Source organism: Penaeus chinensis, chromosome 9 (assembly GCF_019202785.1).
Source record: "Penaeus chinensis breed Huanghai No. 1 chromosome 9, ASM1920278v2, whole genome shotgun sequence".
Classification (NCBI taxonomy): Eukaryota; Metazoa; Arthropoda; class Malacostraca; order Decapoda; family Penaeidae; genus Penaeus; species Penaeus chinensis.
This window is the reverse complement of record NC_061827.1, coordinates 13,496,541-13,509,040: the sequence shown is the minus strand read 5'-3', so window position 1 is coordinate 13,509,040 and position 12,500 is coordinate 13,496,541. Positions and strand designations below refer to the sequence as shown.

General features: G+C 37.7%; 2 protein-coding genes across 3 annotated transcripts in view; one reads left to right on the top strand and one right to left on the bottom strand.

Annotated features, from left to right (window-relative positions):
* Positions 1–1,575: 1,575 nt before the first annotated feature.
* Positions 1,576–5,608, top strand: LOC125029262 (DNA polymerase epsilon subunit 4-like). Its single transcript, XM_047619153.1, has 2 exons — positions 1,576–1,821; positions 4,971–5,608. Exons 1-2 carry the CDS (start codon positions 1,618–1,620, stop codon positions 5,109–5,111), a joined length of 345 nt encoding a protein of 114 aa, XP_047475109.1. The 5' UTR covers positions 1,576–1,617; the 3' UTR covers positions 5,112–5,608.
* Positions 5,609–5,999: 391 nt separating this feature from the next.
* The window catches only part of LOC125029112 (WD repeat-containing protein 6-like), a 7,696-nt gene continuing 1,195 nt past the window's right edge, over positions 6,000–12,500 (bottom strand). The window contains exons 3-12 of one of the 2 annotated variants that reach the window (XM_047618899.1): positions 12,338–12,500; positions 11,200–12,091; positions 10,777–10,920; positions 10,140–10,288; positions 9,685–9,915; positions 9,261–9,449; positions 7,500–8,113; positions 6,945–7,101; positions 6,479–6,779; positions 6,000–6,366 (exon numbers count right to left, since the gene is read on the bottom strand). The exon at positions 12,338–12,500 is cut by the window's right edge and continues 354 nt beyond it. In XM_047618899.1, the coding sequence (XP_047474855.1) occupies positions 6,047–6,366; positions 6,479–6,779; positions 6,945–7,101; positions 7,500–8,113; positions 9,261–9,449; positions 9,685–9,915; positions 10,140–10,288; positions 10,777–10,920; positions 11,200–12,091; positions 12,338–12,500 (3,160 nt within the window). In that variant the 3' untranslated portion in view covers positions 6,000–6,046. The remainder of the gene's footprint in view (positions 6,367–6,478; positions 6,780–6,944; positions 7,102–7,499; positions 8,114–9,260; positions 9,450–9,684; positions 9,916–10,139; positions 10,289–10,776; positions 10,921–11,199; positions 12,092–12,337) is intronic. The other variant, XM_047618900.1, reaches the window with a different exon arrangement.

The window sequence follows — 12,500 nt, the reverse complement described above, 5'->3', positions numbered from 1 at the left end:
CGTTCATAACTTTGACCTTCCATTTATCCTCAACATTCTTCTTAGACACCACATATCCAATGCTGTCATCCTTCTCTGTGCTTCTTTATTCATTGTCCAACACTTTGACCCATACGCTGCAACTGGTAATAGTATAGATTCAGAATTTTGATCTTAGTCTGGAGGGTGATGCTGCGGTCTATCAATTCTTTATGCTGGTAGAGCTCGTTCTTTGCCATTCCTATTCTTGATCTAATTTCCTCTTCGCACTTGCCATTTTCTGTGATTATACTTCCCAGATACTTGTACTTCTGGACTTGTTCTAACTCCGTGCCGTCGATGTTGACCTTTACTTGTGGGGATTCCTTCTTCGATATAGCCATCACCTACGTTTTCTTAGCGTTCAGTTCCATTCCGTACTTCTTGCACGTATAATTCAAACTTCCCATTAACTGTTGTAAACCTTCTGCTGTCTCCGCGATCAAAAAAAGTGTCGTCCGCATATCTGGCATAATTAATATTTTTACCATTGATGACAATCCCTTTTCTTTGATGTAATGCCTCCTTTATCAAGTATTCACTATAGCTATTGAAGAGAAGGGGTGATAGCATGCATCCTTGACGCACTCCCCTCTTAATGTGGATCATACTACTAAATTCGTCATTGACGCGTACTTGTCCTGTTTGATCCCAGCATAGGCTTTCAATCAACCTTTTCTGGAATTCCAACATTTTTAAGTATAGACATCAGTTTTCCATGCTTTACTCTGTCAAAGGCTTTTGTATATTCAATAAAACCCACAAACAGTGTCTTCTTTTTCTGTGTCATTCTATCTGTTATTGTACTAAGTAGAAAAAATCCTTCTCTAGTTCCTTTGCCTTTTCGAAAACCTAATTGTGTATTACTAAGATTTTGAAATGTGAGGAATGAGGCTAATTGTCCGGAAATTGTTGCAGTCAGATGCCTTTTGTGCTTTTGGTAATGTAATGAATATACTTTCTTTAAAGTCATCTGGAATAATTTCAGATTGGTAAATCTGGTTAATGAGTTTTGTGACTGTAGATATGTTTTCGTCATCTAGACTTTGTAGTATTTATGTTGGTATGTAATCTACACCAGTTGCCTTGTTTTTGGAAGATTTTTAATTATTTAATTTACTTCTCCTTCTAAAACATAATTCGGATTGACAATGCCTACATTATCTCTACATCTTCCACATATTCTGCCCATTTTTCTTTTGTTTCTTCAGCGACATTTATAAGTTTTCCTTCTTTGTTTTTTATGATTAAGTTAACCTTGTTCAATTGCTTGTTTCCGGTAGAATTTGTTGCTATGGTGTGTGTGTGTGTGTGTAATACTGGCACATAGACATGCATAGTTGTAGGTCTATGCGAACCGCGAAAATTAAGATAATTTCTTCTTAAAAACGAGTCACATAATAGATACTGTCTCACAATATATGAAAAAAGATCAATAATTCTGACTCTTTCCAACTTGATATAAGCCAAATTTCTCAAAAAGACTATGATTTCTCTTAAATTTACCGTACATTGGACGCACATTTCGAAGCAAAGGAAGAGAACCAATGATACAAACCCCGGCTTTAACATTGCGACCGCGACCCTTGAACCGAAGGAATGGCGGGCGGCGACAGCGAACCCAGCGCGTCTTCGAACAGCAATGGCACCGTTGAGGCGGCCACCGAGGAGCTGCCAGGCGAGGAGGAGGAGAAGGGGTCAGGAGTGAGGTTTCCTCTGGCCAGGATCAAGAGAATTATGAAGGCCGACCCGGAATTGGGGTTGGCCAGTCAGGATGCCGTGTTCCTGGTCGCCAAAGCTACGGTGGGATTTTCGTTATGTTCTTGTTTTACTTAGGATCTGGCTAGAATATTTGAGCACGTGTTTTCGTTGCAGTAATTTCTCTTGGTGGAGTGATATCGCACTTAAATTGCACGTGCCGAGTCATCAACATCAGAAGGTAATGCTTCACACGAGCTGCGTCAGGCGGTGCCGCGTCCTCCGCATTTCGCGATGAATGTCCATTGAGTATGTACGTCGACTGGGTCTGTACAGAGAGTATAGACTACCATATAGTCTAAAACCCCATAAAAGAAGAAAGAAGACTGGGTCTGTAGCATGCGGTCATTTTTTTTAGTTTCACAACCATTCAAATTTGCCATTATTCTTCTTCCATTCAATTATCCACACTCGTATGCATGAATCTCTTGTTCTTTTCCATTGCATATTATGTAAAAGTAAGGATTGGTATTATTGATGAAGTGACCTCATCCCTCTTGTTACTCCAGCCACTCCTGTTATCCACAAACATTGCAGTGTGAATCAAAAATCTTCCTTACATGGGGCTTTACCCCCAGACTTAAACCCAATCGCCGTATTTCCCTATCGCAGGCTCTACCCCAGGACCTCCTCTAGATTGCTGTGGACTTGTTCTTCGTGAGGCATTTGTCCCCACCTATTTTCTTCATTTCTGATGTTATTGAGAAAGAAATAACATAGATGAAAAGTATCTTATTTTCTGTTGTTCTATCCAGACAAATTCTACCTTGTCCCATATGGCAGTGGCAAACTGTACCTGATTTACATTGAAATCTGTCCTAGCAAGATATGTGGAGTGAAAGTTGACCATTTATACAGTTTGAAGCATGGTTTTAACGAAATTCTTGATACGTAGATCCTGGGATCTTGATAAACATTAGATAAGCATAAAATTATGTTCTATACCAAAATGTATAGAATATGTCTGCATATCCATCATTCATGACAGAATTTTCCAGCACCATACCGAGCTATATTCTGGGAAGAATTAGAAAGCATGAGAAATATAAATTTATTGTTTTCTATGCTCTTGGCTGTGGCATAATCAATTGTTTAAATCAAATAGGTAACTTCCAGCAGTCTCCACCACACATGGGACATCATTTGCTATTTATCATCTCTCTTGAGACTTGAGTTTCTGACTCCATGTTACAATATTTGTTCAACATCTAAGTTGCTGTGACTGGATGTGCCCTTCAGCTACTACCCCGGTAAACATTATCTTCTCTCAGCACATACAGCAAGAGTGGCCTTAGGCTATCAGCGGTGCTTTCTGCTATCTTTTTCCATTATATGTGATCTTACCATTTGTGTCTGCAGATTATTTCTTGTAACAACAACTGCTACTTTTTGTCCGCTACAGGAATATAATTTTCACTTTGTCCTAGTTTAATGTATCCGTATCACAATGATTAACCAAATTTACAAAATATCTTTGGACTCTTATCAATATCTACTAACTAAATATTGATTTATAGTGGCAGAATTTATAAAATAGCACAATATGAACAGCCCAAAGTGCCCATAACTGGCAATGTAATTGATAATTGAGGAACAGGAAGGAATGTTTATCTTAGAGCCTCTGCCTCAGTCGCATCATTCAGACTTGTTTGGCATCTAACTTGCCAGTCTGATGTGGAGGTTTTGCATTTCGGGTAGGTATTAATCTAATCCACCATTCCCTCTCCAACCGTCACCTCAAGATGCACTCTGTTTATGCAGTTTTATCATAAATCAATCCCTAAAATAGTGTTTCCCAATCCTAGGCATTGTTTTTTGAGCTTGGCAATCTTCATGTTAGAAACACATTTTCAGTGTTTCCTCATCAGAATTTATACAACCAGATTGATTTATTTATTGAAAAATTTCTACCACGTCAACGTCCAAGGTCTTTAGTGGCGTATTCAAAATATAGCAATAGGGTGGGGCTTGGGAATGAAGCCCCTGGGTAAGAAGTATTTTGGTTCACAAGATGATGTTTGTGGATTTTCAGAATGGTCAATAGTCAAAACAAACAAATGTGCCAGATATCAAAGGTATGCTGAAGTATTGTGGCAAAAAGGGTAAAATTGAGCTAACAATTAGGACAAGTCGACAGAACAAGGGATGAAGAAGAGAGGAAAAGGAAAGGAAAAGAAAAGACCATGCAAAATTAGTTGAGGCGAGGGCTGAGGCCCAAGGCAGGTGTGATTCCTTACATTGGGCCTCAGTCACGTTCTAGGCTCCCCCACGACAACAAGAAGCAAGGAATTGGGGGGTATACAATGAGAGATCTGTTTGAGAAATACTACTGATGGGCAACTCGGGCTCTAGCGAGACACTTCAGAATATATTTATGTATCATTAATCTTAATTATTTTATTTTATTTTATTTGTTAAATTTATATATATATATATATAATTTTTTATTTATTTATTTTTTGTTTTCTTTTTATATTCAGCAGTCTTATTCAATTGCTACCATGCACTGCATTTGATCATATCATCAAAATAAAATTAAATGCAGTCAGAATGCCCTTTGCCAAATACAGTAAATGAACTAACAAGTCTAAGCATCTAGCCTCTATTAAAAAGTGATTATTCATTTGTTTACATGAACAGTTACGGTATGAGGATTTGAGGGTGCCAGTGACTCTTGGTTCTGGTATGGAGAAAGGGAAACTTAAAAGTGAAAAATAGCATGAAAATCACAAGGGGAATGATTTTTATCATGAAGTCAAAGGTTACAATTATAAGAAACTTGTTCTTTGCTTCTCTTAATTTCCCATTATAATTGATGTGAATGATGCAAAGTTAAACTGAGTTTTTAGTATTCAACAAGAAAAAAATGCATGAAGATGCTCATAGAGCCTGTAAAGTTTTTTGTCATTAAATAATTTGCTTTTGGTAAAATCGCTTCATTCTTCATTATCTGTTAGTGTACTTGCCAGATATCTCACACACACTATAAGATCACAAGTTTTTAACAAGGGTAAAGTGTATTGGTATAAGTCTAATAGTGTAGTGTAGTTTTTTCTTCTTCCTATCTTATAATTATTATAATTGTGATTTATTGTTATAACTGCCATTAGTATATATTATGTTACTCTGTTTAATTCCGTTACAATTCTCATGCTTATATGATAGTTTATTTGTTACCCTCTCTCTCACTCCAGGAACTGTTTGTGGAATCCTTGGCTCTGGAGGCTTACCACTACACAAGCCAGGCAAAGAAAAAGACCGTATCGAGACGAGATGTCGACCACTGCATTGATGCCATAGAAGCAATGGCCTTTTTGGATGGCGCAATGGACTAATGTTGGACAACCAGGAAGGGGAATCTTTCTGTCTTCTGCCCTGTCAGTCTCATCATAAATGCTATTCCTTACTTAAGCATTCAGACTTGATAAAACTCAGAATGTAGGAATGGAAGGAATGAGAATGAAGCTATTCACTCTCATTCCTTCCATTCCTTCCTTATCTTCACAGTGAAGATGTTCTATCTCATTCATACCTTTTTTTTTTTCTTTTTTATTACATTTGTCACAATGGACACAGTCAAAACTCCAAAGTTATTCTTATATTAGCTTTCAGATTCGTTTAAACTTTGAACAGTTCTCAAGAACTATTTGGATAGCTACACAACAAATGTGAAGAGTAGACAAAAAAAAGTCTGGTTTCAAAAGTGCTTTGTAAAGCTATTCAGGAGAATACAGTTAATGATTAATCCCAGTGCCTCATGTTAATCTGTGATTTTTTTGTAATTTTATTTTTGAAATAAAATGTGTATATATATATATGCTAACAAAAAGTCTTTCATTTTTTCTTATACCTTGATAACTATATACATTCACAAGCTCAGACTGGAAAATTAGACCAGACAATATATGTCTAAATATTTTAACACATTCAAAGTAGTATAATTTGATTTTGGTCTAGAAACCTTGAATTGAAAGAATAGTCTAATATGGCACTGATAAATACATGCAAAAATTAATAATGTATGATAAAAAAATGTTCTCTAATTTGTCATTTTACATATACAAATGCACAAGTTTCCTGTTTTGTTTCTTATTTTCTGAAATGTGTATGTCAAATTGGAAAGGTTTTTTCAGACGTAAATATTGTCTTGGAAAAACCTTAGAGACAGAAATATAATATTCCTTTATTGCTGCTTTGTCACATGATAAAAAAATCTTGTACAGTTCCAGTTCACAAAACTTTATTTGTTAAGTATAAATATAAAAAAATATCATAATTCTCCTACAGAAGTATCTAAATCATAAACTTGTAATCCAACACCATACACAATAAGTCTCTGAAGTAAATCAGTTTCAGAATTAGTGTTAGAACTGTTCTTATTAATGGGAATCACAGTCAAACCCTTTACATCGGGTACACCAGTATATGCTGAACATGTTGCTCTTAGATATGTTTGTGGTGCACTTCCTGGGCTGTCTGTGCCTGTCTCACTCTGTTGTCTAGTTGAGTCTGTGTGACAGAGCTCCCACACAACAACTCTCTGGTCGACTGATGTGCTGACTAGCAGGTTCTGTGATATCCATTCCAGGCCTTTGAAAAAAAAAAAAAAAAAGTCATGGTTGTTTAATAAATATATAGATTATGTATTTGTACAAGAATATATTTTAACCATCAAGGCTTGGGGAATAAATGAAATACCTACCAGTAATTTGTGAAGCATGTCCAATAGCAATGCAGAGAAACTGGACATCAATTTTTGTAAAGCCATCCTCTGAGGTGTATATTATCACATCCCAAACAGAAAGCTTATTATCATCCCCTCCAGTTGCCAGAGTTAAGCTACTCCTATAACTTTTTTCATCTGTGGGTTTGCTATGGTAGTTGATTGACAAACTGTTGACACCAGATTGATGACTTTGGATGAAGGCTAGCTGATGCAGCTCCAGTGAAGGGGGTGGATTGTTGACTGCAACATCAGGTGTGCATAGCCAATTTACAATGGACTGAAAACAAAAAAAAAGTAAGCTGGATAATCAGAGCTTGTTCATATTATACTTGATGTTAATATGAAAATGATTCACTAAATCATGTTTTTAAAGGACTTTTACAGACATTTCCAGTATCTAATTTAGGTAATACAGTATCCCTTATTCCACAAGCATAACTACCTTCATATCCCAGAAGACAACCCTTCCATCAGTGCCAGCAGAGGCAAGGATGTGTCGTGTCTGGATTGGCACTCTGACCACCTTCAGAACACAGTGGTCACATGCGTGGGAACACACCAGTGTCACTTTCTCAGTACATTGACTGAACACGAAGACCCTGTTAAATGAAAAGGTTAAGTGTATGAATGGGATTGAATGTGTTACTGTATAAATGAAGCTGAATTCTTGGTGTTTATCAGATAAGGTTTACATTTAAATAAAATCACATGAAAATTAACAAACACAAACAATAAGTTGCCTCTTTTCCTTACTATGTTTAGGTCATATTGACACAAATCCTAGACTTTATACATAATCCACATATCCTAAGATTCACTCAAAGAATGCAATTTTCCTACATAAAGGCCATTATATATCAATTTAGCTTTGTTTTCTGCATCTTAAAAAAATGTATCTGCATTTTCACCACATTTCTGTGACTAATAAAAAACATGAAAAAGGAGAGAGAAAAGTATATACTGGGTACTGGCCTGTTTTCAAATACAAACATCCTACCTCAAAATACCATCAGATGAGGCTAAGACAATCACTGCTAGCTGATCAGTGACCCAGAAAGCTGTGGCATCCATGTAACGTGTTTCAGGGTCAAAGGTCAGTTCTTGGCTCTTCCAAGTCTTGTTATTTCCTGTGCGAATCATGTGGGATGTAACCTCTCTGCAGCCAAGATTCAGCATCTCTTCTCTGCTCGAGTTACACGTTATAGAAGTGTCTTCCTTTTGTGCCTGTTCTTGCCGATGTGAGTTTTCTTCCCCACTCCCTGCTACTGGGACTTTTCCCTGAAGCCCACTACCTGCATTTTGTAAGTTCCTCTTTGAAATGTGGTTAAGGGTGACTTCCCACAGCTTCATCTGTGCCCTTCCACCCCCAGACACGAGCCAAACACTTTTATCCGAACCTGCTGGATTGATTGCTCCTTGACATTCTATGCGACACAGAGCCCTGATGTTGGAAATGTGACTGCGCACGACACAAAGTGATCTGTGGCTCTCGAGACCTTGGACAGAATGGATACGTAAAGTTGTGTCTTCGCCTCCCATTGCAAAGAAAGTCTTACCTTCCACATGAAAAAGAGTTTGTAGGCACATTGTTTCACGAGTGTTTACTGGGCTCTGGAAGATGAGAGATAAAGAATTACATCTTGTAAATGAAAAACACTAATTAAGTTTTCAATTTTTGCTAGTTTACAGAAAATTCTTTATTCTGTCAGCTACTTATTTACACGTTCTAAATACATGTAAGATGTTACAAATGTCTTTTCCAGTAAAAAATAGTAAGTCTAGATGGCTTCCAACTTCGGGCAATTTTTCCTTAAAAAATATGCTTGACAATATTACACTAAATGCTTTCCATTACTGTATGAAAGTTCTATATCAGTTATCAATTTTAATAATATATTTTGTCATCAGTAATTTTTTAAAACTGAACCCCTATGATCCAGATGACGTGACCATCATGTCAATGAAAAAATTTGAGGGGCAGTTGATGTGAACATCCCGTCATGGAAAAAACTGGCTGAGGGCTGGGGTGATGGGAACATGCCTCACAATTGTTAGTACTGGGCTGATCATGAGTGGGTATTTAGGAAGAGGCTCTTGCATTTTTCCATTGATAAATGAGTGTGGAATGGACCATCCATCAGCCACAACTGGAAGAGCACCAGCTCCAGGTTGGACACTCTTTCCATGCTCTGGATCCTATTCCTGTCTCCCCATAACTGGCAGCACAGGCCGTCTTACAGGAAATTGAATATTGTGAAAAATGTTTAATGACAAATAACAAAATGTTACTTATTATTACTGCACTGAGTTATGGACTACCTAGAGTGCTGGTGTGTAAAGAAAACAATCAATTACCATTTGGATACCGCATTTCAAATGACAAATATAGACCTTGGAAAATGGCAAAAAAACTAAAAATGTTCATGCAGAAAAAGAGAGAATAAGGGAAGGGAAGACAAGTCTTTACACTGCACATGAGCATTTATGTGTTCCCGGCCTACTAGCCATAAACCTGTCAGAGTGGCTGCACAAGTAAGCCTTTTTGGGCCATGTAAAAGGCAGCAAAGCACCCAGATCAAAGGAGTTAAGTTTTGTTGTAAAATACTAACATATACTCTTAAAATATATACATGCACACAGATGATAAAAAGGAAGAAATGATCTGAACCTAATTTTCAGCACAACTTAGATGCCAAAATTTGACACAGAAGCAAAAACAGGGGACAATAAACCTATCTTTAAAAAAGATGCAACCAACCTTTATCAATGGCATAAGCTTGTCAGCCAACGTTGTGCGAAAGATGCAAGGTATCCCATCTTTAAGGAAGAAGAAGACCAGTTGGTCATCCGATCTTGATGCATGGAGAGCCCAGGAGCGGTGGCCACCTCCGCACTCGACTTCCACCACTGCTCGATCTTCAGCAAGGTTCCATAATTTGAGGTTTACCTGGTTATAGATATGGGAAGGATGAACAGGGATGATACTCCTATTTGGGAAATTGGTGTGGTGGAGCTTAATTGCTTTTTTTTTTATACTGATATTGTTCTTACTTTCTCTGAATGTCTGACTTTCAAAAGGTTAAAAAATTGAGTTCTACACAATTCAACTCTTAACACTCCATCTCATCATTATATAGATATATTAGAGTCCATCCATTGTTGTCCCACAAAGCTGCACTCACATCATGGAAACAGAGGGCCAGAGGTCTCCCTTGAAGAAATATGACCTGCGCTACCCAAGTCACATTGCTGACCCTCGTGACTGTGAGCACCTGTATGCTCTCATCGAAGAGCTTCAATTGACGAACGCATCCATCTCGTCCTGAGCTGTAGATGAACCCCTCGTGGATGACAAGGCTCGTTACTCCATTCTTACCATGGATCCCGCGGATGCTCTGCCTTGGCTCTAAGTCCTAGAGATGAGTAGTTTTAATGCAAAAAATTATTTAAAGTGACAGTAAGTCATGCGGCACAGCAAATTTAACAAAAATTATTCTGGCACTATTAAAAGTTAAGTAGCATTGAAATATTGAACAAGTATGTTTCTTCTCACTTTCATTTTCTTTTCTCTCACACTTTTTTCCTGTATTTAATACAAATCCATTTATTCAATAATATCATATGTATTTTTTTGTACCTCCTGGTGATACAGGTGTAGACTGCCAGCTCTGTCCCCACAGATGAGATAATAACCCCCTGGCACTGTTGATGGTACAATGCAGGCAGCTGATACCCAGCGTTGCTTACAAGGAGGCAGGGTGTGATTCCTTTCCTTCACCAATGAACCTTTAAAACAGGAGTTCTTACTAAGGATATCTATACCAGGGGTATTTTAACTCCTTGGGGGCATGCAGACTTAAGACTGGGGGTATTGGAATCCCTAGCACTTTTTCCAAATGGGATGAAAGTCCCACAAAAACTCCCAAAAACAGTCTGATGAAAGATCACATCTTATGAGAGAGGGAGAGGGAGGGAGAGGGAGAGGGAGAGGGATGAAACCTTAATGAAAGTATAGTGAAAACTTCAACTCTTGCTAATCTTCGGTTATTTAATATATTCCTCTGTTGTCCTTTGCTCTGCTCTGCTCCCTTAAGACATTACCAATGCTGCTGGAATAAGATATCAACTTACTTCAGTCTAATAGTTCCTTCATTACACATACATGTTGACACAGCATGATTTAAGGACAGGATATGAACCTGTAAGAGCCAATTACAAAAATATTATAAACCTTAAAAAAAAAAAAAAAACTATAGAAACTTATTGTACCATACCTTGGACTTCCAGGAGGCTCCAGGTCACAATGTCACCATCAGGCCCACAAGCAAGGATGCGATCAGAACCCAGCCACTGGAGGCTAAATACTTTCCCTTGGCAGAGGGTGACTTCTAAGTGTTTTTCCCAGTCGCCATTACCTGCTGGTTATGTAATAATGACTTAACTTAGTGAATCTCCTTTCTCATAAATCAATATGACATATGGATGTTTTTTTGTTTTTTTTAATAAGATAATTTCTCCCCAATCAAAAAGCTTATATTAATTTTAGTCATTAAATGCAATATGATTTATAATTAGATTGTGGAAATAAGGGGGTTTCTCATCTGATATTTTATATCATCATAGCTTTCTAACATTTTACAAATGTGTTATTAAATAAAGTACAGATATGAGAAAAAAATAATAAAATTCCTACTTACTTATTCTGAAGATGAGGACAACACCACACAGCATGCCCACTGCTATTTTTTTCTGGTCCGAACAGGTGTCCATTATGACATATTTTTGCATTCTTGGATCATCCCAAACCAGTGTCCAAGTAGCGTTTTCAGAATGCCACTGGAATAAGCGCCCACTATCCATTGCTAAAAGAAACTGGTTAACTCCAACCAGTGCAACACATCGTGGAAAGTCAGTTGCCTTTGGAAGTTGATTTGGATTATTTTTAGTACATGACTCAGTTGTTTCAGTCCCTTCAAAATTTATAACTTCAAAAAATTCACCATTCTTTAACATTTCTGCTTTGTGCCCTTCACTATTTTCTGATGCTGGCAGCTGAGGGGAAGCATCTATCACTTTACTATGTTCCTTTTCAATTAATGGGGTTTCTTTGTCTGTAAGACACCATGGACCATTCAAGAGAGGTTCTGATTTTGGGGAATCTGTTATATTTAAGCTCCATGTTTTGACACTGCCATCTCCTCCTCCAGTAACCAACTGACCTTCATCTTCTGCTGCAGCGACAGTCCAGACACACGAGCCATCATGAGCCTTCCACCAAGTAATAAGCTTCCCTTGCTGGTCCCATACACACACTTTTGAGTCCTCTCCCACACTCACCACACAGGAGGACAAGATGAGAGACTGCCACACTCTTGCCCCATGACCATAGCAAATGTGCTTCTCTGTGATCTCTGCATCTAACCAGTACTTTTGTACTTGCTCTCTGTTATAGAGCTGAAGGGAAGGGGGGGAGTCTGCATCACTTAAGGGGTACTTTGGTATTATGTTCCACATTCTTAGAGTTCTGTCATCTGAAGTTGTGGTGAGGAGGCCCTGAGCAACAGAAAAGTTGATCGAGAACAAGACACCCTGTTGAATTCAATAAAGACATATATTAATATATTGTTTTATCACAATTTGAAATGAAAAAAAAGGATACATACAGAAAATAAATACTTCATAAAACTGACTCACCTTAAGGAAGCATACCAAAGCAATTCCACAGCTTTTTACTTAATCAAAATAAATAAATTAAAATCACCATCAAATGAAAATGGTATAGGCTACCATAAAAACAAAACAAATAAACAACAGAGAACAGCACAAAATACTAACCTCATGACCTGACAGACAGTGAATTGGTGCAACTCTTCCACTTGGATCTGTGCTGCACCATGGACCCCATATCAGGACTTGGCTGAACACTGTACCTGCCAAGAGTACAGCACTCTCCCAGTTTCCAGCCATTAGCACTATATGGCCACAGTAGAGAATGCAG

What these genes read in the sequence shown, in the direction of transcription:
- LOC125029262 (XM_047619153.1), top strand. Translation starts at nt 1,618, where the DNA reads ATGGCGGGCGGCGACAGCGAACCCAGCGCGTCTTCGAACAGCAATGGC. An exon ending in TCCTGGTCGCCAAAGCTACG is followed by an intron (nt 1,822 to 4,970) that starts GTGGGATTTTCG and finishes CTCTCACTCCAG; the next exon opens with GAACTGTTTGTGGAATCCTT.